Genomic DNA, 25,687 nt, shown 5'->3' with positions numbered 1-25,687 from the left:
CCCGACACCCATTTATGGACTCCCACTGTGTACGCCGTGGAGTGTTCAGGAGGAGTGGCGGTGTCTAGTAAGATGCACCGGCAGTCAGCGCAAAAAGTACAATGTAGTTTCCCTTCCTGTGCACCATGCCTCCCCCCCCCCCCCCCCCTCCCCGCCCCCATAGCCGTGGCACAACACTGACCATAACTCATCAGGGAGCCGGACTGAGTATAATCCCGGTATTTTTTACTTCTCCCCGATACAGTGTACTAGACAGCTGTAACCAGGGAGTCGTAAAGTACCATACATGTGCATGATGTATACACTCACAATACAGTCAGTGTAGGTATTTTACTCCTCCCGGCCTGTAACTGTCGACAATGCATCATGAATATGGCCCTATTTATATGGGCCAGTCCAGGCCGCTGGGTGTACCAGGTGTACTATACGTCATGTACAGTACCACCTCCAAACCCGGGTTTGTGCCGGGCTTTAAAACCGTCTAAAATATCGTTCCAAAACCGCGGTCTTTCTAGTTTCATGGATTTCGCATGACGTATGCTTGCAGCGGGCATAATTATGACGTCGTTCAAATCGCAACGGCGACATGTATGATTTTTTCAGTCTTTGTTTTTGTTTTCTTTTTATCAGACTTGGAAATAGTTCACAAAGAAAATTAGTTCAGTGCAGTCTGTCTTGAGCTTGTGTAATGCTGTTCATATCCGTGGTGTCTGTCCCTTGTGAAGTGCAATGAGCCGTCTCTTGTAGTACGACCCACCAAATCTTACCAGTAATCTTCTGAGTCGTGCCTTGTACTTGCTACTTGCAATGGGATTCAAAACAGCGTTGCAGATGTTTGCGAAAGATGATCAAGTAAGTTCGAATCACTTTAGCGATGAGCCTAGTTAGGTAAAAAAATGTACTTGCTTACGATATATTGGGTTGTAGCTACTGTCTCCATGGTCGCCCAGTGCATGAACATGCAGGAGTATCTCCTTGTGTTTATTTTCACGCCCCTGTGCAATGCTTTGGCCTAGAATTGGCCTTATCTTGGTGATAGCCTGTAGATCAAACCATTGCACTGATCATCACTAGCCAGGTGTGAAGTACTTAAAGTTCAAGGGGTACGGGGAGAGTACAATACGAGTACATGTAGGGCAAGTTTCACTTGATAAGTCGCTGGGACATGACGAAATGGCACCAGTGGGCACCTTGCTGTGCACATAATGTGCAGGGATGTCAGTTTTTTAATGCTATGAAGAGTGTAAAAAATGAACAGAATCCATGCATTATGACGTATGTATATGAAATGAACCAGTTACCCATATAACAATATTTCTTGGTGTGACGCAAATATCGTTATGAGGGTAGGTCGACTGTACATGCAGGCCACTAGTATTCACCTGCAAAAGTAAGCTGTACTCTATGTTATCAGGAAATTTGGCTGAAAATAATGGAGGATGATGTGTGTGAAGGTAAAAAGCACCCGTGTAAACATTCTAGTCATCGGAGGCGTCCCCTCCACACATATGCGCGCGCGCGCGCGCGCACGCGCACACACACACACAAGTGAGATGCGTGCTCATGCACACACATACACACACACACACCACACACCATGTACCATGTATACGCCCGTCGCAAGAGAAGCACGCAAATCTGCAAATGCACTGGATGTGCACCCACAGATTTTCACACACACACACACACACAAGCATGCATTAGAAGAAGTTATTCTGGTAACTGACAGATCTGAGGGTGGGGGAAATTTCGGGAGTGAAAGTCACTTTACTACGGAATCGCGGTATCCTGTGGGGACAGCTTTAGGAACATAATTTTGGCCATGTTCCTTGTACCTCTATGGTGCCATAACTCTTTCAGAAAAGGATAAAGGTATAAGAGTACCTGGAGCTTACGTGCAGAATGATAGTGCAAACCTACATTGTCTTGTGAAACAGTTTCATGAGCTTTCAGTCGAGTCTAGTTCGGGAGTGGGTGTCCTCTTTTTTTTTTTTGCGATTCCAAGTTGCAGAAATTCCGTGCATGCTCGAGGTGTTACTTGTGAGATTGCAAGATCGCCCCAAGGTTGTACACCAGTGCGTGCAGGCATCAGACAAACCATGACCCCAGGTGAACAGTGGGGCAGTCATGGCCGTCGTACTACAATGCCATGTGCATGGCAAGAGTACAGGTTGTACGCTAGCAGGATACCCAGTCCCTGTATGCAGGACAACACTGGACAGCACACCCCTACCCTGCCCACACGTGTCCATACATGCCCATGCATACCCTCCCCTGCCCACGCATGCCCACTCCCGTGCACACGTAACCACCCCTGCCCAGCCCACACATGCCCACTCATGTGCACAAATACCCTGCCCACACATGCCCTCCCCTGCCCACGCATACCCTCCCCTACCCACGCATGTCCTCCCCTGCCCACGCATGCCCACTCCCGTGCACAGGCACCCACCCCTGCCCAGCCCACTCATGCGCACACGTACCCATCCCACTCCTGCCCACACATGCTCACCCTTGCCCACACATACCCACCCCTGCCCAGCCCACACATGCCTACCCCTGCCCACACATGCCTACCCCTGCCCATACATGCCCTCATGACTGAACTTAGTGTATCAAAAGTTCAAAACACTAATATAAGACTGGCTAGTTGCAATGCCCGGTCCGACTTCTGCCAAAAAATGATGCAATACAGTCAGACCTCGTTTATCTGGATCCCTCGCCATCCGGAAGAAAACCGGCATATGTTATGCATACAACATAACCGGACCTCGCGATCCGCATACCGGTGCATGATTTTGTGTACAAACTGGTTAAAATGTGTACAAAATGCTTCGTCGTATCCGGTTGCATGTGGCTGGCTAGCGCTTGCAGAAGCTAGTATCAAGGAGTTGTACAAGCAAATGAGGTCCTTGACCTGCTGGGTGTGTGCGGACAGCACTCAGTTGCATGCACTTGTCATTTTTCTCGCTTGTTTTACATACTGGGCACGCTAGTTGTACTGCATAGGACCTGTCTACATGTATGTATGATGTCACTGCTTTTCACATGCCACATGCATGTACAGTATGTGTGTTCAGTTATCCGGTTACCTCGCCTATCCGGATGTTTTTGTGGAAAACAGATGTGTGCGGTTAAGCGAGGTATGACTGTAAAGAAATTCCGGGGTGAGTGAGTCCATTGCAGCTCAAGATAGGAGTTACATATTCTTGGTTCATATGTACTCTGGGTAATGGTGTGGGGTTTGGGTTTTTTTCCGACGTCTATGCTATTTTACGTTCCCTCAAAGTCAATAGATAAGTATGCTTTTGTCTTCCTCTCCTCTGTGTGTGTGTGGAGGGGGGGGGGGGGCTAGTTAGCACTAGTAGCAAGTATTACCCTCACTGGGGGGGGGGGGGGGGGGCAGGGGTAACTGCAGTTGGATCCCGGGATGGATACCCTGATGCTGTCAATCCTTTTTTCTGCACCTTGTCCTCGCCCACCCACTGACTTACTGATTACGGGCCTCTCACTCCGGAACAGATGGTGTGCTCCAATGCCGAGGACAACATGTTTGGGTGGGACGACTCTAGTGCCACAGTACATTTAATATGTCTTGGGCAATGGAGCATACGCGGCGGTTGAAGGGACTGCTCCCGATATCGATTGCGCCCCGTTGTAATAGGACATCATGGAACATATCACTGAGGAGCCACACAAGGAAGTTAAAAAGCACGCCCGGAATGCAATCCTTGGCATCACACAGTGACAGGTCGCTACTCGTCCTCCGATACCCCCGCAAAGCAACACGCAATGATCTTGCAGCATGATAGATGCAGTGCAGCTCCTGCTGGTCATGCGTTACTTTAGCTGCGGAGTGGCTCACCTCTTCGACAAAGTCCTCGTCACTGTCTGCATTGCGGACAGTTCTACTACCATGGAACCGTGGAATTATGTCACTAGCTTTGCCGGTTGCATAAACAAGTTCCGATCGATTCCGGGGCAGATGGGCGTGCAAAAGTGACCATGTCACCGAATTTGCTGACTAACAGCGCCTTCACTTTATCAGTCCGAGCACACTCACCAACAGTGGACATGTTCTGCGAGACAATTGCGTTCATGCTGAGAGAACATTGCACTCGTCGAAGAGTTGGACTGCTATGTTCTCAACGAAATGGAACCGGCCATCACGATACTTCATACTTGCTGACTCTGAGTCTCCGAGTGCTTGGTCAGATACCTCCATGGCAGCACTCGTATCAGTGACAGTCGCACTCGTGGCTGATGAGGATTCCTGTACGAGCTTGCATAGTGTAATCTCTCGCACGTAATTCAAGTAACAATATTTGTGGTAAAATACCTCACGCGCTATAAGACTGCTGGTTCCACTGATGGCAACCGGGATTCTCTCGTCCTTCCGGATGGCTGCAGCTCTCCGAAGATTAGCCTCAGCATCCTTTGTCTGGAGCTGTGATGTCGTCTGCTTGCAGGTGCTCTTGGGGACCTTCTTCGACAAGCTACCACAAAAAATGCAATTCCTACATCCCGGTTGGATCAAGGGAGCTCGAACAGTTTGCCGTGTGCTACGTTTCTGCTGCACTGGCGTTGCAGGCTCCTTTTCCACCATCCTTCTACTCTATTGCAGACACTAGAAACGCTAAGGAGTGGCCAAAGAAGACGAGCTGTGAAAGAATCTGTCAGCTTTCAACTTTGTTTCGAGCTCGCCAAATTCGAAAATCGCCACGTGCACGGCGTGAAATTTATGTGCGACTTTTACGCATGCTCAAAATGCGAAAACACGAGATCTGTGCAGGCACGGAGCGTTCGTCAGCCGAAGAGAAAACCACCCACTGTGAGGCTCAGCACCACCGCACCGACTCTATTATTTCACAAAGACCCCCTGAGCTGGCTCTCGCGAGTCTCGGTACATGCCAACGAAACTTGGTACCACCCTGGGGACGAAATTTTTTAGACACCGTTCAGCACTTTGGCCTGCGGACTAGATGTGTGGTGAACCCGTAAGTGAGATCATTTCTAAATCCACCCAGAGTTTGGTTATTTCAAGGGGTGTCAGCCGTTGGGCGGTGCAATAGCCAATTGAGTCCTCTTTTCAAGATTCCTTTTGAGTCTCTTTCTCCTCTCCCGGGGAGACCCACGTGACCAATTTTGGCAGTGAGCAAGTACAGTACAGTACAGTGTGTGTGTGTGTGTGTGTGTGTGTGTGTTTGTGCGTGTGTTTGTAACGGTTCATGTGTGTGTTTCTCTCACTGCTGCTGCGCAGTCTCGCCGTGCGCTGATCCTGCTGGGCGTCAACCTGCTGGTATGCCTTGTCATGGTCTACTGGGTAATGGCAAGCAACAGCCTGGGTAAGTAGCTACCCAGTGTGCAGTGTGTGCATTGTCTGTACACGTCCTCTTCAACGTGTCTTTATCCACAATGTGTATTGCATGCTTGCATTGTGCATGTCCTCAACGATCTGCCTTTATCCATAAACAAGCATGTTAGAGTGCAATTTTCTTGCTTTGATATGCTGCGCAGAAATATAATCATGTAACCGGATAAGGGATGTAAACGAACCTAACTATTTACAGGCAGTGACAACTTCTGATCGCTTCTTCATGTGCGCGCTCAGAACTGTTCTTAAGCCTTCTTCTTCATATCGTGTTGAAAATGAGGCCGTGGTAGTGTCAGACCCACTGCGAAATACCGTATTTTCCTGAGTATAAACTAGTTATAAGCCGCACTGGCGTAAATCCGCATCCAGATAGTTTGTCACGAAATGCAGGGCGGATGTCAGTCTTTCGTGACAAAATATCTGAATGCGGCTTTTACGCCAGTGCGGCTTGTGCTCCAGAGAATACGGTAGTGCTTGATGTGTCTTTGCTCTTGCTGTCCTTCTCATGACAAATGTCTTTCTTTCTTGTTGCTATGCTGCAGCTCTGCACACGTTTGCCTTTTTGACATTCTTCGATATACTCAGGTTAGAATTGTGTACATTCTCACTCCCTGAGAGAGGAGTAAAGAATGTCGTACTGTGTACATTACATTGTGTACCTGGATTCTACGTATCCCCGGAGTACTCCACTACTCTGCGATCCGAGTACTGAACAACAACCAGCTGACTGGTACTCGAGCAGAAAAAGCAGTCGAACAGTATCTGGTGTGCATCGTACATCATGCAGAAATGCTCAGCGAGCCTACTTTTATCTTTGATCACCCCCTCTCGAGGTCCCAATCATGCGTTTCTGTTTTTCGAGGTGCGATTCTGATTTTCGTGGCACGCGTCCCAATCACCATGGTCACTTCCCTTTGCGCGTCATTTTGCGCGTATTGTGAGAGCACCGTATGCAACCGACCAACTAGTATTGTACTTCCATACCATGTATTTATGAACCGGCCACTGGAACCCCCTATTGATATGATTGTAGAGGTAAGTGATGATAATGATGCAATAACTCATACAATGCTGTACTACTATATGTACATGCTGTGTACTCATCATACCTACGAAAAGGTGTCGCTCGCACTCTGAAGGGTGGCGCATTCATTTTGAAAGGGGGGCGGTCGAAAAGTGAAGAAGGGCGCAGCGCCCCGCAATGTCGCTTTGGCGAGACCCTGGTATTGTGTGCATTCTCACTCCCTGAGAGCGGAGTCAAGAATGTTGTATTGTGTGCGTTCTCACTCCCTGAGAGCGGAGTCAAGAATGTTGTATGGTGTACATTCTCACTCCCTGAGAGAGGAGACAAGAAAGATGTATTGTGTACATTCTCACTTCCTGAGAGCGGAGTCAAGAATGTTGTGTAGTGTACATTCTCACTTCCTGAGAGCGGAGACAAGAATGTTGTGTAGTGTACATTCTCACTCCCTGAGAGCGGAGACAAGAATGTTGTGTAGTGTACATTCTCACTCCCTGAGAGCGGAGACAAGAATGTTGTGTAGTGTACATTCTCACTCCCTGAGAGCGGAGACAAGAATGTTGTGTAGTGTACATTCTCACTCCCTGAGAGCGGAGACAAGAATGTTGTGTAGTGTACATTCTCACTCCCTGAGAGCGGAGACAAGAATGTTGTGTAGTGTACATTCTCACTCCCTGAGAGCGGAGTCAAGAATGATGTATGGTGTACATTCTCACTCCCTGAGAGAGGAGTCAAGAATGGTGTATAGTGTACATTCTCACTCCCTGAGAGAGGAGTCAAGAATGGTGTATAGTGTACATTCTCACTCCCTGAGAGAGGAGTCAAGAATGGTGTATGGTGTACATTCTCACTCCCTGAGAGAGAAGACAAGAATGTTGTGTAGTGTACATTCTCACTCCCTGAGAGTGGAGTCAAGAATGTTGTGTAGTGTACATTCTCACTCCCTGAGAGCGGAGTCAAGAATGATGTATGGTGTACATTCTCACTCCCTGAGAGAGGAGTCAAGAATGGTGTATGGTGTACATTCTCACTCCCTGAGAGAGGAGACAAGAATGTTGTGTAGTGTACATTCTCACTCCCTGAGAGAGGAGTCAAGAATGTTGTATGGTGTTCATTCTCACTCCCTGTGAGCGGAGTCAAGAATGTTGTATTGTGTACATTCTCACTCCCTGAGAGAGGAGACAAGAATGTTGTGTAGTGTACATTCTTAGAATTTCTTACTGCCTGAGAGAGGAGTAAAGAGTGTGGTATTGTGTACATTCTCACCACCGGAGAGAGGAGAAAAGAACGTTGTCCGGTCAAGGCAGTCTTGTACCGACGGTCTTTTCTCCTTCCCCATCTTTTCTCCATGTGTTGTCTGTGTTCCTGCTCCTGTCCTTGTTGCAAGTGGTGTGTCGGACTTCCTTTCCATGCTTTCCTTGCTTTGTTCTCTTTGTCTGCTGCAAATTGCTGGTGTGTGCGGCCTGTTTGCAATGGTTAGTATTCTAACAAGTCTGCTGTCAGTGTGGGTATCCCAGCAGAAGCCATCCAGTACATTCTCTTTCGGGTGAGTCCTGTTTTGTGTGGGCTTTTTTCTGCATGTGTGTGAGTGTGCTTGAGTGTACGTGCGTGTGTGTGCGTGCGTGTGTGTGTGTGTGTGTGTGTGTAAAAATGAAAAAAATGAAAAATAGGGATTCACTGGCCAGAAAAAGCCACTTCAATCAGCTGTGTTGTGGATACCAGGCTAAAATTAGTGGCGGTCAATTCATCAGCCTTGCAAGCTGTTGAATGGTGTAATCCCAGCACAAGTTGCTATGTCTAACATAGCTGTTCGCTATCATCGCTTCTGCGATGGGCAGGTCTGAGGTGTGTGTGTGTGTGTGTGTGTGTTTGTGTGTGTGTGTGTGTGTGTGTGTGTGTGTGTGTGTGTGTGTGTGTGTGTGTGTGTGTGTGTGTGTGTGTGTGTGTGTGTGTGTGTGTGTGTGTGTGTGTGTGTGTGTGTGTGTGTGTGTGTGTGTGTGTGTGTGTGTGTGTGTGTGTGTGTGTGTGTGTGTGTGTGTGTGTGTGTGTGTGTGTGTGTGTGTGTGTGTGTGTGTGTGTGTGTGTGTGTGTGTGTGTGTGTGTGTGTGTGTGTGTGTGTGTGTGTGTGTGTGTGTGTGTGTGTGTGTGTGTGTGTGTGTGTGTGTGTGTGTGTGTGTGTGTGTGTGTGTGTGTGTGTGTGTGTGTGTGTGTGTGTGTGTGTGTGTGTGTGTGTGTGTGTGTGTGTGTGTGTGTGTGTGTGTGTGTGTGTGTGTGTGTGTGTGTGTGTGTGTGTGTGTGTGTGTGTGTGTGTGTGCATCATGTGTGTGCATCATGTGTGTGCATCATGTGTGTGCATCATGTGTGTGCATCATGTGTGTGCATCATGTGTGTGCATCATGTGTGTGCATCATGTGTGTGCATCATGTGTGTGCATCATGTGTGTGCATCATGTGTGTGCATCATGTGTGTGCATCATGTGTGTGCATCATGTGTGTGCATCATGTGTGTGCATCATGTGTGTGCATCATGTGTGTGCATCATGTGTGTGCATCATGTGTGTGCATCATGTGTGTGCATCATGTGTGTGCATCATGTGTGTGCATCATGTGTGTGCATCATGTGTGTGCATCATGTGTGTGCATCATGTGTGTGCATCATGTGTGTGCATCATGTGTGTGCATCATGTGTGTGTATCATGTGTGTGGTTGTGTGTGTGTGTACGTGTGTGTCTGTGTGTGTGTACGTGTGTGTCTGTGTGTGTGTATCTGTGTGCATACCTGTGTACGTGTACTTGTGTTTTTGTTTTGTACGAGGACAACGTATAGTCGCTGCAGAAGTTTGTTTTCTGGCTCAAGCGTCTTGCACAAGCTGTCCATTTACGTGTTACTAGTATGCACATAATTATGCATGTGATTGGCTGATTGGACAATTACGAACTGCCTCGACAAATTGGTTTCTAAATTCCTGTGCTTTATTCTCTTCTGTGTAAAGGTTTGAACGGTTTGAAGTACTGGCTATCTTCGCATCCACCATGATCATTCTCCTGTCTGGTGTCTCCATCATGAAGCAAGGGTGAGAGCATGCTCCCGATCGCTGCTGCTGTTGCTGCTGCTGCGGCTGCTTCTGTTGCTGCTGGTGCTGCTGCTAACTTGCTGCCAGCGTTGCAGTGGGTGGTGTGTTGTACATAATACGATGTACCTTTACACACGGCCACAGTAGTGCTTGTGGCAGAGTCATGCCAATTAAACCTTGGTTTGGCTTGAAGTCGTTGTGCGTTTCATGACTGGGACTAGTATGCAAGTGAGGTCTACCGCTCTTCACTTCAGTCACACTCAACAACATAGCTGTCCTACAGTTGATGCTCTACACCGACTTGTGCGGCTGATATGCACGGATCTTTTTGACGAATGCATCAATCATGTTCTGCATTTACCTGTGTATTGTTTTGTCTCCGGGGAAGTTAGGCTTAACTTGGTGTGTTTTGTTTTCGTCTTTGGTGGCGTTCTGCTTCTTGTTGTCGTGGCTCAGGCTTGAAAGGATTCTTGCACCGCCCGCTGTTGAAACGTAAGTATGGGACTGGTGACGGGTGTACATGGATACATGTACTGGTGACGGGTGTCCATGGATACATGTACCGGTGACGGGTGTACATGGATACATGTACTGGTGATGTATGTGCATGGATATGTCATGTACTGGTGACGGGTGTGCATGGTTACATGTACTGGTGACAGGTGTACATGGATACATGTACTGGTGACGGGTGTGCATGGTGTACATGGATACATGTACTGGTGACGGGTGTACATGGATACATGTACTGGTGACAGGTGTGCATGGTGTACATGGATACATGTACTGGTGACGGGTGTGCATGGATACATGTACTGGTGACGGGTGTGCATGGCTACATGTACTGGTGACGGGTGTGCATGGTGTGCATGGATACATGTACTGGTGACGGGTGTACATGTATACATGTACTGGTGACGGGTGTGCATGGATACATGTACTGGTGACGGGTGTACGTGGATACATGTACTGGTGACAGGTGTACGTGGTGTGCATGGTGTACATGGATACATGTACTGGTGACGGGTGTACATGGATACATGTACTGGTGACGGGTGTGCATGGATACATGTACTGGTGACGGGTGTGCATGGCTACATGTACTGGTGACGGGTGTACATGGATACATGTACTGGTGACGGGTGTACATGGATACATGTACTGGTGACAGGTGTGCATGGTGTACATGGATACATGTACTGGTGACGGGTGTACATGGATACATGTACTGGTGACGGGTGTGCATGGTGTACATGGATACATGTACTGGTGACGGGTGTGCATGGATACATGTACTGGTGACGGGTGTGCATGGTTACATGTACTGGTGACGGGTGTACATGGATACATGTACTGGTGACGTATGTGCATGGCTACATGTACTGGTGACGGGTGTACATGGATACATGTACTGGTGACGGGTGTGCATGGTGTACATGGATACATGTACTGGTGACGGGTGTGCATGGATACATGTACTGGTGACGGGTGTGCATGGTTACATGTACTGGTGACGGGTGTACATGGATACATGTACTGGTGACGTATGTGCATGGCTACATGTACTGGTGACGGGTGTACATGGATACATGTACTGGTGACGGGTGTGCATGGTGTGCATGGATACATGTACTGGTGACGGGTGTACATGGATACATGTACTGGTGACGGGTGTACATGGATACATGTACTGGTGACGGGTGTACATGGATACATGTACTGGTGACAGGTGTGCATGGTGTACATGGATACATGTACTGGTGACGGGTGTACATGGATACATGTACTGGTGATGGGTGTGCATGGATACATGTACTGGTGACGGGTGTACATGGCTACATGTACTGGTGACGGGTGTACATGGATACATATACTGATGACGGGTGTACATGGTTACATGGATACATGTACTGGTGACGGGTGTACATGGATACATGTGCCTGTGGCAGCTTAGCACCACAGTGCCTCATCTGTGCTGTTCTGTGTAGCCGTTGGCTTTTTTTCTTTTTTTCCCGAATCCAGATTGTGTACTGTAAACCGTACGATTTGCTTTGAAAAAATGTAGACCATGAGTTTTGCTACAAGAGCGTACATGCACGCTCGCGCTTTAATACGATCTAATCTCTTCTCCGCAAACAGGTGTCATTACAAACTGATCTGTACTGGGAAATCGCGCAACATTTTTTGGTGCTCAAGACTGCTAGGTGGCTTACGATTCGTGAAGAGTGATCTGTCGTTGATTTCTGTTTGCCCTGTGCCTGTGTTTTCAGGTCGAGGATGCTGTTTGTAGTCCTGTTAGGTCTGGGCACACACTTACAGGTCACATATGGTTTGGAGAACAAAGCATACCACCATGTCGCTACAGGTAAATTTATATCACTTTTGGTGGGACTATAGTAACGTAGTTTACACCCGGGATGTGCTATTTTGGGCGCGCATACCCATGCGGACGTGAAATGTAGCTGTCCGAATTTCTGATGTCTGTTGTTATCTCTGGCCAGTTTTGGCCTTATCACGTGCTGTGCTATGTAGTATGGCAGTGCTCTTCTTTGCCAGCCTGGGTCACCACTTTGCTAGGGGTGCTGGATGCTGTTCCCTACCGCCGTATAGGATGTTTCTATGGGCCGCACATCCTCTTTACAAAGCGGGTTTATTTCCGTGAATGTTTTTCCTTGTCAGCTTCTCCTCTCTAAAGAAATCATGTACATTATTGGTAAGGCTCTTCTCTTCACTCACCAGGTCAGTGGATCCTAACCAACGACCTCTACTGGCCATACTAGTTCAATGATCATCCTTCGAGGAAGAAGACAGCAAACAACCAAAGTTGAAGGATGCCCCACGTGGCTTTTCCTGCGAGATTTTTCCTGCGGTTTCAGATCTTGACGTCAAATCATCCATAGTTTTTTTTTTACACTCAATCTGCGGACAGAACTGTTTCGTCATTTGTGGACCCATCAGCGCAGCACAGAGAAAATGAGGCCGAACCTGATAGCAATGGAAAATAAATTTTCCAAAGCCAGATTTAAACCAGGCCCGAGCATACCAGTTTTTTTTTACTATAAATACGTGCGGAGACATTCCGCGTAGACGACGTTGTGACTCGATAACTTTGCAATAGGTGAACCATAACTGTATAGCTCAGAAAACACTACATTCTTTTTTTTGTGGACAGACTGTAGGCCACTACTGGGGGAGAACACGATGGGCATGTGTCTTGACTAGGGCTGAAACGATTATACCGAATACTCGAGTACTCGTTTGATAACTCTAACGATCGAGCAATCGTTTAGATTACCGATTACGATTATTTTTGCGTTTTTTTAATTTGTGTCCAGAAAGTACGGTAAACCCTCGTTTTGTGAAGTTTGAATCAGTTTCCGCTGGGAGTATGCTGTTGCCAGGGATATGGTTCATGTTCTGAGGTTAACTTGACTTCGAAACTGCCATGTTTCGGAGCTACCCTTTCACTAATGCAGATTTGTTGGTATTATGAAGCCATAGTTTGTGGAAACAGAGTAATGTTTGCACAGAATTGCTAACGATTATAATCGATTACTCGATCGTTAAGCTAAAGAGTAATCGATACGTGAAAATCCACGATCGTTTCAGCCCTTGTCTTGACCTTGTATTCTCCAGCAATGGAGAAGTTGCAAGAATTACATGTTTCTGGCTGGTAGTGCTGCAGGCAGGTCCTACTGAACGTCAGCTGTTGATACAATGCTCAGTTCTGTACGGTCCCTTAAAGTGGTATGCTTGTAGGTCATATTGGACCATTAATGGCATGGTGTAATAGTATGCTGCAGACAGTAGAATTATGGCTGGACTCAAATGGAAGCCTAGTGGTGTGCCTGTCCATATTGGACAGGGTCACTCAGCGAATCTCCCAATCCAACCTGGATGGGCCTATCAGATGACCAGCTAGAAAGCCACTTGATACTCTACCATGCGCCGTGCCCCTTACATCAGAAGTTACATGTGTTATAATTAGTGTTTGTGTGCGTGTGTGTGTGTCTGTGTGTCTGTGTGCGCGCGCGTGCATGTGCGTCTTCTGTCTATTGTTGTTATTTTTTTAGCGGCTGGTGCTAGCTGGCTTCAGGATGCGGTGGCCGATATGGGACACAGGTGAGGGTACTGTCTGGCTGCCTGCATATTCTGGTCAGGCTGTGTCTTTCAGTTTGTAGCAGCTCTCTTCTTGCAGACATATTTGTGTTGCAGCAGGTGTGTAGTGTGCCGGTACAGCTGGCCCATTCAACTGAAGATGGTGTATTGACAAATCCACTATATTTCTACTGTGTCTATCTGTCTGTCGCTGTGTGTGCATGTGTGTGTGTGCGTGTACGTGTGTGCATGTCTATGCATGTGTGTGTGTGTCCCATATGGTGCAGTGGTATGTGCAGCGATTTCCAATCGATAGGTTGCGGGTTCGATTCCCGACGATTATGGTCACACACGTCTTTCTTCTCTTTCTCAGACTCCTCCTGGCTTTTCTTTCATTCTCCTGGGTGGTTACCAACAGCCAGTGTATGCCGGAGTATGTGGTGTGATGTGTGTGTGCGGAAAAAATATGAAAAAAGACCAAAAAGTAGGGATTCACTGGCCAGAAAAAGCCACTTCATAGCTGTGTGGTGTAGACCAGGCTGAATAGTGGCGGTCAATTCTTCAGCCTTGCAAGCTGTTGAATGGTGCAATCCCAGCACAAGCTGCTATGGCTTCTGCTGTAGCATTGCTATCATCGCCTCCAGCGATGGGCATCCAATGGTCCAATGGTGTGTGTCTGTGTGTGTGTGTGTGTGTGTACATGTATGTGGACATGTGTGTGTACATGTATGTGTACATGTGTGTGTGTGTGCATTTATGTGTGTGCATGCACCTTCCTACTCTGATTTACTTGCAGTGTCTGCTCCGCCGTGCCTATGCTACGCCGCTCCCTCATTCCTCAGTTCAACCCGCTGGCGTTGGTATCATTGACGGCTAGCTTTGCTGTACTGGTTTCCTGCCTTGCCATTGATCACTTGTAAGTCATGTGTATGCAGCTGATTCTTATGCCAGATGATCTTGGAAATGGCTGGCGAAGGGAAGAAGTGAAGGAAACATGGAACAAACCTTGCTTGGTCTCTAAGAGCAAAAGACATCAGGAAACATGGAACAAACCTTGCTTGGTCTCTAAGAGCAAAAGACATCTGGAAACATGGAACAAACCTTGCTTGGTCTCTAAGAGCAAAACACATCTGGAAACATGGAACAAACCTTGCTTGGTCTTTAAGAGCAAAAGACATCCATGCAGCAAAGAGGCCATTTTTAAGAGTGCACTTCCACCACTGCGCTGTGCAGTGAGCATTGCCACCACTGCGCTGTGCAGTGAGCATGGCTAGGCTTTAATCACCCAGTGGATTTCATTTCGAATTTTCAATGCCACCACTGCACTGGAATGGGTACTCGGTGCTGCAGACAGCTAAGTCAGCTAAGTGTTTACTGAGTGTGTGTCTGTCTGTTTGTCTGTCTGTCTCTGTGCATGTGAGTGTGTGTGTGTGTATGTGTGTGTGTGTGTGTGTCTGTGTGTGTATGTGTGTGTGTGTGTGTCTGTCTGTCTGTACACCTGTATACTTAACTGAGTTGTATATTTGTGCATGTGTCTGTATTTGTTCTTTCTCCCGTGGTGCTGTGGTTATACTTGCACAGTGGTGCAATGACAGCGGATCCCATTGCAGCAATGTGTATTGCTATGGTCGTCTCTGGCACCATGCTACCGCTGGCTACCTACACCGGACGTATTCTGTTACAGGTCAGAGTCCTATTTCTCTTTGCATTGTCTGTGTGTGTATGTATGTGTCTGTGTCTGTGTGTGCGTGCGTGTGTGTGCGTGTGTCTGTGTGTGCGTGCGTGTGTGTATGTGTGTGTGGGGGTGGGTGTCTGTGTGTGCATGTGTGTGTCTGTGTCTGTATGTGTGCATGTGTGTATGTGTATGTGTGTCCATGTGTGTGTGTCTGTGTGCGTGTGCGCGCGCATGTGTGTGTGAGTGCATGTGTGTCTGTGCGTATCTGTGCTCGTGCTGGTGTATGCACTCATGCGTGTACACAATCATCTCTACACTGATGTTCACCTGGTCACTCACACAGCTGTTATGCACATGATTGCACACGCTCCTTGACACGCAGCTGTTATGCACATGTCTGCACACATCACTTGGCTCGCAGCTGTTATGCACATGTCTGCACGCATTACTTGAGTCACAGCTGCAATACACACGTTTGCACGCAGTACTTGACTCCCAGCTGTACAGATGTACAGTCAACTTTGCCTATAACCACACTCGGCGGGGCATCAGAAAAGTGTCCTTATTCGCGAAGTGTCCTTATAGTTATACCCGAAGTCTCATTATATGTATTACAGTTAGGTGGGACTTTGCTCTGGGCATGGAAATTGTGTCCTTATTCGCAAATTGTTATATTCTTAGTCGTTATTAGCCAAGTTGACTGAAGTAGTCTACTAGTGTATGTGGATAGCCACTGGGTGACAGGCTGCAGCTGTGTTTGTTCTCGGCATGTGCAGACCACGCCGGAGCACGTTATGGTACAGCTTGACAAGTGTTTGCGTGAGGTAAGTTCCCCATTGCCGATCTGCTGACGTAGTCGATGATTCCACTAGTGTTGGTTTCTTTGTTCGCATGCTTACGGTGGCCTTAGAACTCGCTTATAGATTAAATTGCAACCCTTTCAGTAATCCGTTACCTGTTTCGCCAGTGTTCTAGAGATCTAAAGCTAAGGGGAGATATTGAATGGCAATGACTGGGGTACAACTTGCTTTGTAGCTTGTACTTGTAAATTCGGTGAAATTTTCGAGAGCCGGTTCATCATTTCATTCTCATATGCCATAATGAATTGATTTTCCATTGGTGTTGATGTGGAATGCCACTTTGGCTGCAATGTTCAGTCGGTAAATACAAAGCCATACTCTTTTCCCTGATTGACAATCCCAACACTAAGTCATGAATCTTAGTGGAAAGCGTTGTCCTACTTATGTGCATAGTTAGACACTTCATTGTGTTGTGTTTTTTTGTGTATGTGTGTGTGTGTGTGCGTGTGTGTGCGTGTGTGTGTGCGTGTGTGTGTGTGTGTGTGTGTGTGTGTGCGCGCGCGTGCGGGACTGTGTACCACACTTGATTCTGTGGTCGCAGGTTGCAACTCTGGACGGGGTGCTGGAAATACGCAAGGAGCACTTCTGGATGCTGTCGTTTGGCACAATGGTTAGTCATGGTGTTAATAGTAGCAGTGTACGTTCCAGTAACTCACTCGATGTTCCTGATAGGGATTGAAAGCAATAATGTCACAAATCGTCAAAATCTTATGACAGATACCGACTTTTGGATCCACTATGCCAAGAGTACATGAAAACCAGAGTGTGCAGCTTGGGGCCTTTTCTACTATGGGTGTCTGTCACGGCGGAATTCCGTGATTACATCATATTTGGCGCAGATCTGAGGCGGGAAATGGCGTAGTGCGTACAACTGAGCTGCAGCTGTGCAGAAAGAGACCGGCTTGAATCCTGCTTGTACGCGCTACATCACTAAAATCAGTGGCGTGTCCAGGATTTGGCTGAGGGGGGGGGGGGGGGGGGGGTGCGGCCGGGATGGGGGATAAATGACATCATGCTACTGTCCCAGGTCAGCCATTTTGAAAACCGATGTCAAGGAGCCGTAAATCTCACACACCACGAACAAATTGTATTTAAATGTACACACAGCAACATTGTACATTGTAAACTTCAAATTTGCCGCTATGTGAACTGATTCAGTATTATATAGAGAAAGGATAGGAACTTATGGATACGAGTTCACCACTGTAACTAGACACTATAATTATACTGCCAGAAAATGCAACAACTAGGCACGATTCATTATTACGTTGTACTGGTAGAAGAGTTTGTTTCCATAGCTTTCATCACAAATAGTTAAGTACATAGAAAGGACACAGCAGTTGCCTCTGCACATGGTAAGTACACAGCTTGGCTTCAAAGCTCGGCAGGGCATGTCAACAGGAGAGAGAAGTTACAAGTCTGGGCAGTTGCCTTCGGACTCCTCCTGGACAGGGTTAACCAACAGCATTCTGCGAGGATGAGCTGAAGCTAACCTGTTCAATACAGCATCCAGATCCAGAGGAATGCTCTTGTGGCAATGCAGAAGCACACGGGCATTCAGTCGTGACTGCGTCATGGTGCTGCGACGTTCCGTTTTGATGAACTTCAGGGTGGAGTTAGCACGTCCGACGCCAGCAGATGTCACAGGAATGACAAGAACAAGCTGGAAGATGCGCGAGATGTTTGGGAAGAGCAAGGTGTTGGCTTCCTTGACAGTACTGGGGAGAGAATCTGGACGTGTTCCTGCTGGACACATTTCCCACTTCTTCCTCCACAGCTCCACTTCAGCTCCGAAGTTGATCTTGTCTGGGAGGTCAAAGGCATAGGCTACCTCTATGCTGGCAATGTGACATCTAAGTCCTCTGCAAGCTTCTTGAAATTTCCGTGCACTTTGGTGATCAGGTTGTCTGCCCTTCTAGAACCACCTCGGTGAAGACTGGGGAAGAGAACGCAGGGCAAGCAATACACACCAGCCGCTGATACGTCACCTTCACCGTCGTGATACGCCAACCACTCGTGCTTCTCAAACAAAGACAATTGGAGGAATCGCTTCGATGTGTCTGACTGCTTTCTCTTGTCAGCAATTAGCGAGAACGGCAGCGAGCAACCGGGCACTGGTTTTCTGGAGCGAATCAACTGCAATTTATGCGAGTCCAACAATTTCTCACCGCTCAAAGCATCCTTTACATAGGCAGCGTTAGTACTATGTCCACTTGTCACTGTGCGCTGTTCTTCATGTTCTGGCTGCTCGCTGACAACAGGTGCTTCCACGTCTGGCGGAGTGTGACTGTCAGTCCGCTCCGAAAGTTCAGCTGGAATAACAGCGACATCATCACTCCCACTGTTTCCTGTTGGAGCGGCAGCAGGAGTTGCGCCGCCACAGGAACGCTTTGCAAAAATCCATCCAGGCTCTGCTGGCTAGAGCTTGGCTTTTGGGATGTCGCTGAGACATCGAAGAAAAGTCTTCGAGTCAACCAAAACACGATTCGAATGCCGAGGGCTCAGGCGATCATCCTCGACCTCAAAATATCGTTGTGCAAACTTGAAAGTTGCGGAAAGAAGTCTCAAGACGCCTCGAGCGCGTCCCAGCAGGGATCACACTGTACAACAGTTTACACAGTCAGGTCACCGGTGCACCGTGTTTCTGTAGCCGTGCATGATCACTGGTACTCTGTAGTGTGTACTTCAATCAACACCAGCTCGAGCACCGTAGAGGCGACGGTTTCAAATAGGATATAGGTTGCAAACCGGAATGGACTCAATATTCACTTTCTCTCTTGGTATTTTGATTAGAAAACATAATATTATGTCACAATGAGACTACGATGTGTTATACTCCGAGCCAAAATTTCATGGCTCTGCGATGACCAGAATCGCCATACCAAGCAGGTGAGTTTTTGACGTGTTGCTTCGCACTGCGACTTGAGTTTTACGACTTTCGAAAAATCAACTTCTTGTCGCAGGTAAACAGCGGCTCGCCTCTTGCCAATAAAACACCGCATACCAATCAAAACTAATGGAATCACACACAAGGCTTATTGTTACTCTGTACTGGCCGTCGTGGAGCGATAGCAATTACCTAATTTCTGAAATCAGAGTGAATTTGACGTGCACTCTAAAACCTTTCCGGTTTGGAGCCACCTCTGATTTGAAGCGAAAAATTGGGCAACTTGGAGGCAATGGGTCAACACAAAGGAGTGGCTCAGTTCGATTGACTCTAGCCTCAGAGCAAACTTCAACATGCCAGTTTCCTTCCACAAACATATTTCGAGTGAACAATCAACGGAATCAACGCTGATGATCGGTTTGGGTCTATACAAACTTGGCTGTCAAGCCGTTCTGGTATCGAACCGTCGCCTCTACCGTGCAACCGCTTTTGGACGATCATTTCAGGTCGCGCGCGCGCCCCCAGCCCTGCCTTTTATTTTTCTAAACCTAGGTCGAAACTTTTGAGGGGGGGGGGGCTCCCCCCGCACACCCCCCCCCCCCCCCCCCTAAACCCGCCACTGAAAATGATGTAATCACGGAATTCCGCCGTGACAGCAGCCCATCCGAGCTGCACACTCTGGCTTTCATGTACTCTTGACTATGCCCATGGCGAAGTATAGGACTTGGTGGGTGGACCCCTCGTATTGCACGTACATGTAGGTGTGAGGTTTTTCTGTGGCAGGAGTGGGTCCCCTGACCAGGAGGGCCCAGTCCAGCCACTACCAGTGGATGTGTCACTGTGCTGCGAAGGAAACCACCCAATCGTGCATGGACCCATACAAACACTGGATCCAAGTGCATCCAAAAGTCAGCAGTGTCATGACTCTGGGCTGGCTGTGATGTAGCCCTTTCAAGCCCGATATGGTTCGGTGGTGGATCCCGTATCACACCAAGGAGGTGGCCCCAGGGTGACTACAATGTCTCCACCAAGAAGGCACGTGCACAGCAAATTTTCTTAATGCCCAGTGACAGTGATTGAAATAACACATACTGCACATGAGGTCATCATCGACACTGTTCATCTCCATGAAGTAACTTCTGCACGTCACCATTGTTGTCTTGTACTTGTACAGTTGCGCTACAAGTAGGTGGAAAGCAAAGTCCTAAGCTGGCTCCCCAGGACCAATTCCCATTGCAACACTGTATTTTGCACATGTCATGTACATCTACATCAAGCAGCATTCACAGTATTTCATACCATTCTGTCAAGCGTCATGCAAGTCCGGGGGGTGTCTTCCTCATAGCCTAGACCTTTCTTATCATATATTACGGTCTAGGCATAGTTGAGTTCCCATGACTGTATGTACGTTGGTATGCTGTGCTTGGTGACTTTCTAGGCTGTTCGTTCTTCAGCTCCGATCTCCGGTGCCCGACCGTACTGTGCCGTGTGTATTGGGTTGCTGCGGCTGCTGTCGCTTGGCCTCTGAGTCCTGCCCTTTTTTTGCTCTGGATTGCTGTTGTTCCATGCAGGCCGGCTCTCTTCATGTACGAATTCGCCGTGATGCCAATGAGCAGGTGTGCAGTCAGACATCAAATGTTTTTCGTTTCCATTGGTGCCTCTATATACAGTAGTGTCTTGTGTTAAAGCCTGTCTCGTATAGAAACCTGATTTCAAGATGTACTTCCTCCGCGTCATTAAAATTGTCGCTTCGCACATCGCAATATTTGTGACCTGGCTCGTCATAGTCAGTCTGTCGGAATCGCTGTTTTCTGTGTTCGAACACTGGTGCGACTCTTCTTGCGCAATATCTACTTGTCACTGAAGCCGTGGTGGTCTCGGACTTTGTCGGAGCTCTCTTACGCACCAAGCAAATTCATCGCGCTCCGCACTATTCCGTCCCAGAGCGCATTTCGTTTTCTGGAGTTCGGGCCGTCCCACGTCGTTCGCTTGGGCATTTATCAAGACTGCAAGCTCGGGTAGAAGATTCCTGGTATCTTTCCTGAATACGAAATGCTGATGTTGACGATGGCAAGAACAAAGTGGTCTCAAATTCCTAAAATGTGCTACTTGTGGCGCATGTTGCTGCGAAGTAGGGAGGTCTGAAAAAATCACAGTTCGCGTGAGACTCGGCTGGAAGCCGGGCTTTTCGCATCCGTAGGAACGCCACCACCCTTCAAGGATCAAGGCGCAGATGCAGCTCCTAAAGAGGTCTGAAAACACCAACAAAATTAGCGAAGCGTTTGCCAAGGAAAGAAGGTGCGGAACTGCTCACCCTATCCTGCTGGATGGTCGTTACAGTGTACTTGAAAAATGCTAGCATGCCTTCATCGCCTGCCACTTGGAGGCATGGATCGCTTGAAAACAAAGGTTCTTGGCCTGAATTTGAACGCGCGTCTTGTTCAGCGTATTGTTGAGTGCTGAAGGGTCTGCCTCAAACTCGGATGAAGACGTCGACCTTAGCTGCAAGTGCAGCGAAGCGGTTGACCACAAACTAAAGCTCGGGCTGTCGACAATGCTCTGCCTCAATTTCTAGCTGATTTCTTTGCCCTTCGAGTGGACAAAATAAAATTCGAAAAATTGCTCTGGGAAGCGACAATTTTAATGACGCGGAGGAAGTACTGTCGGCACATAAGCCTGGTTTTAACGTTGACATACATAGAACTACCTGGTTTGAATAGAAGCCTAGCCCTGACATCGGCTTCTACAGGAATACGCCCGGCTTTCATACGCGACATTACGGGTACGTGCAGTGCTGTTTGCTCATGTCCGGCTATGGCTGTGTGCCCGTACCTGCATTGAAACACAAGCGATGACCACGTGGTACTTATGCTACTGAAAGACATGTATATATAACAAGGAAGTAAATCTAACATTTTAACGGATGACATTTTTCGTTAGAATAAGATCCATTGAGGCCGTTCTGCTTCTTATATGTTGTGTGTGGGTATGCCGGAATACTGCAGCATCGTTAACAAATCTTCTCGTTAGACTATGAATTTTTGGACAATGGTTAAATTTGCGACTCGTTATAATAACATGTCTTACTGTATCTCTTTTCTCTCGTCTAGCACACGATCGTGGCTGCCCCTGTCTAAGGGAAAGGCAATTGTCCCTGAAAATCATGTTGTTGGGATATTGTCATTCTGCTTGTAACCATGCTGTGGGTCATGGGCCAGAGTGGTATGTGGAAGATGGGAAAGTAGGAACACATCCACAAGATCTGTTCACATCTGTCCTGTGTTCGTGCATGAATGTGTCTGTGTGCGTGCATGAATGTGTCTGTGTGTGCGTGCATGAATGTGTCTGTGTGCGTGCATGAATGTGTCTGTGTGCGTGCATGAATGTGTCTGTGTGCGTGCATGAATGTGTCTGTGTGCGTGCATGAATGTGTCTGTGTGCGTGCATGAATGTGTCTGTGTGCGTGCATGAATGTGTCTGTGTGCGTGCATGAATGTGTCTGTGTGCGTGCATGAATGTGTCTGTGTGTCTGTGTGTTTACCATGTATAGGAGGTTCTTGCCCAGGTTATCACTCGGTTATCGGCCGTCGTGTCGCATCTCACCATTCAGACGTTCAAGGAGGACTGGTCGATCCCGTCGTCCACCACCACCAACACTATCCCCACGAACAGCCACAGTCACAGCCACAGTCACACCAGCAGCAGTAGCAGTGGCGGCCGTGCTGTGGCATCACAGCTACCGCTTACCGTCACCGGTCAGGCCACTAGCAGTACTGGCCTAGCCGGCAATCGTACCGTGGGCAGTCTGCAATCGCACGTTGTAGAGTTCACGCGGCAGAACTCCGGCACAGGCCCGACGGCCTCGTTCCCGCCAATCCTGTCGGCCGGCCCCACGGCTTCGTTTCCTGCAGTGCCAGCGGCGGCTACGTTCCACTTACCCTATGGTGCTGTACCAACGCCCTACTTGCCGGCCAGTGCCTCCTCCACATCGTCAGGCTCCACCATCTCCAGTGATGGCATGACCGCAGCGCATGATCCCTCTGTCCAGTCCTACTTTCCACCTGCACATGCACAGGGACACTTGACGTAGCTAGAAACCAGCTTGACGGATCACATTGCTCGTGTTCTCTAATACTCCAGTGCGATGCACAGGTCCAAGACAGCCTGTTTCGTTGGTGTGAAATGATGGCTTCAGTCCACCGCTACTGCCACTGGTAAGAAATGGGTCCCTCGTGAAGATCTGTATCAAGGTCTGGGTTGTCGTATCATGGAGATGTTGGCTGCACCACCCTGGTGTGTTGCAGTTTCTTCCCGAAGCGATACAGCACAAGCTGCAAGGCTATGTCACGTTTCAAAGATTTGCTCTTGGTCTCGCAATGGCCGTCGGGACATCACCCAGGCCAAGTCAGTTCAGCGCCATCTGTACATTCTTCAGGCGAAACGATTGTGAATACCAGCCGCTGAGCGGTATATGAGCAGTAGCAGCAGCAGTATGCGTTCTGAGTGGACTTGATTAGCGTTTTCAAAATGACTCACTGGGCTCCTTCTTCTTCTCCTGATCAGTGACTGTTCTTTTGTACTCCCAAAGGTTGGGGAGAAGAAGCAATTGGTTGGTGGACCTACGAGATTCTCCGCCTATACTCAGTTTTATTTTTACGCCCCTTCTCTCTCTCTCTCTCTCTCTCTCTCTCTCTCTCTCTCTCTCTCTCTCTCTCTCTCTCTCCCTCGCCCTTCCACAGAGCTGGATCTCTGTGTGCTACTATGCTGGTCACTATCTACAGTTGTCTGACTAGTTATTTTCAACTACATCACTACTACTACTACTACTACCTTACACTATACAGCTTACTGAGTTACTCTAATAAAATGGTACACTTACGATATCTGGTATTTTGTTTGTGTGGACGGGGGGGGGGGGGGGGGGGGGGGGGGAGAGCACAGTGGCTACAGATACAGCAGTGAATGATAAAATATTAGGGCTGAAACGATCGTGGATTTTCACCTATCGATTACTCTTTAGCTTAACGATCGAGTAATCGATTATAACCGTTACCAAATAGTGTCTGAATTCTGTGCAAAATTACTGTGTTTCCACAAGCTATGCCTTCATAGTACCAAAAAATCTGCATTAGTGAAAGGGTAGCTCCAAAACATGGCAGTTTGAAGTCAATTAAACCTCAGAACATGCACCATACCCCTGGCAACTGCAAACTCACAGCGGAAATTGATTCAAACTTCACAAAAACGGGGTTTTCAGTACTTTTTGGACTCAAAATCCCTCAACGAGTAATCTATAACGTAACGATTACTTGATTGCTAAGGAATTATCGATCGATTACCGAGTAATTGGTATAATCGTTTCAGCCCTATAAAATATGGACCCGTCCTAGTTGGTGGAAATAATAACCTTTGGGCCTCAAGTTCGCATGTACAGTGCACTGCTGCAGGCCCGGGTGAATTGGCTGCCTCGTGCAGAACTGAAGAAAGAGACAGACTTACAAACGACCAAATAAAGGAGTCTGAGACAAGCAAGGCAGCATAAACCACCCACTACCATGCATATTTAGAACGACGGGATGGCGGGGGTAGATGTCTGCTATTGCAGGATTGGTAACATTCTGTATAATTATACTATTCATGTCATGATGATGACGCCCCACCTACACAGCTGTGCTAGTAGATAGTCAGTCCCTATTCAAGATTGTTCTATATTGTAGTCGTATCATCGTCCTCCATGCATCTTTGTTATCTTTCTTGTTATTAATTTTTGTCACGAGCCGGGTCTGTGTTCTTTTGTAAAAAAAGAAAAAAAGGGGGGTGGGAGTCTCAACCCTTTTTCAACTTGAGACTGAGGATTTATGTCTAAAAAAGACCTGCGTGGATAACTTTAAAAAACCGAGGCGAAGCCGAGTTTTACTTTTTATCCATGCATGCAGATTCTTTTTTTTACAGCAAATCATGTGCAGAGATTTCTACCACGGTGCTGTATCAATCATGACTGTGCTGTTGTTGCGATATTATAACGTCCTCCGGCTAGCTCCATGTGCAGTACATTTATTCCCGTAGCTATGCAGAAGACGTTACTTCAGTAACGTCTGGCGCTAGCCAGGGTCCACACAGCTTTAATTTGGTGTTTGTTTGTGTGTTTGTTTGTTTGTGTCACGCCTGGCGCTATTTTGTATCTATCCCGTACTGTACCGTACCAGCAAAGACAGCTGGCCACAATATTTTTGTTTGTTTGTGCCATCGACATGCCTGGCGCTATCCCGTACCTGTCCCGTATCATCAAGAGTACGGTACCATCAAGAGAATGAGTATATATGCGAAGTGTATTGGGGGAATGCATTCAGTGCAGTAACATTAAATTTTGTGTGGATTTGTGTGCGAGGCCGAGATCCCACTAGCGGGCTGGCTGGGCCGCCTGTCGACCAGCCCGGAAATCGCATGTAGGCCGATAGCATAATAATTATAACGTATATACAGTCATGTAGATCTATAGCAGGGAGTCATATTATGTAAACGACTCCCTGCTGTATGGGGAGATTTTCTGGAAAGAAATACGAAGTAGGGAGACGAGTAAATGCAATCAGAATGGATGTTAGTTGCCGTCAGTATAATAATAATAATAAGAAGAAGAAGAAGAAGAACGCCCGTGATCGGCAGAGTCAGCGCCGGTCCCAGGAAACGTCAGGACAGACAT

The 25,687-nt window shown here is 47.7% G+C and overlaps 1 protein-coding gene across 1 annotated transcript; it reads left to right on the top strand.

The window, feature by feature from the left end:
- Window positions 1–622: 622 nt before the first annotated feature.
- Window positions 623–23,865, top strand: LOC135823982 (zinc transporter 6-A-like). The gene is made up of 14 exons (XM_065336864.1): window positions 623–852; window positions 5,261–5,345; window positions 5,917–5,959; window positions 7,876–7,941; window positions 9,387–9,467; window positions 9,924–9,959; window positions 11,738–11,832; window positions 13,541–13,589; window positions 14,362–14,481; window positions 15,147–15,249; window positions 16,017–16,064; window positions 16,642–16,710; window positions 20,559–20,603; window positions 22,538–23,865. Exons 1-14 carry the CDS (start codon window positions 808–810, stop codon window positions 23,075–23,077), a joined length of 1,425 nt encoding a protein of 474 aa, XP_065192936.1. The 5' UTR covers window positions 623–807; the 3' UTR covers window positions 23,078–23,865.
- The last annotated feature ends 1,822 nt before the right edge of the window (window positions 23,866–25,687 follow it).

This window comes from Sycon ciliatum, chromosome 8 (genome assembly GCF_964019385.1).
Source record: "Sycon ciliatum chromosome 8, ocSycCili1.1, whole genome shotgun sequence".
NCBI lineage: Eukaryota > Metazoa > Porifera > Calcarea > Leucosolenida > Sycettidae > Sycon > Sycon ciliatum.
This window is presented reverse-complemented; position numbering and strand designations above follow the sequence as displayed.

Excerpts from the sequence above, each read along its gene's own strand:
- LOC135823982 (XM_065336864.1), top strand. The coding sequence starts at position 808 with ATGGGATTCAAAACAGCGTTGCAGATGTTTGCGAAAGATGATCAA. Across the intron at positions 5,346-5,916 it reads AATGGCAAGCAACAGCCTGG|CTCTGCACACGTTTGCCTTT; the intron begins GTAAGTAGCTAC and ends GCTATGCTGCAG. Across the intron at positions 13,590-14,361 it reads GTGGCCGATATGGGACACAG|TGTCTGCTCCGCCGTGCCTA; the intron begins GTGAGGGTACTG and ends ATTTACTTGCAG.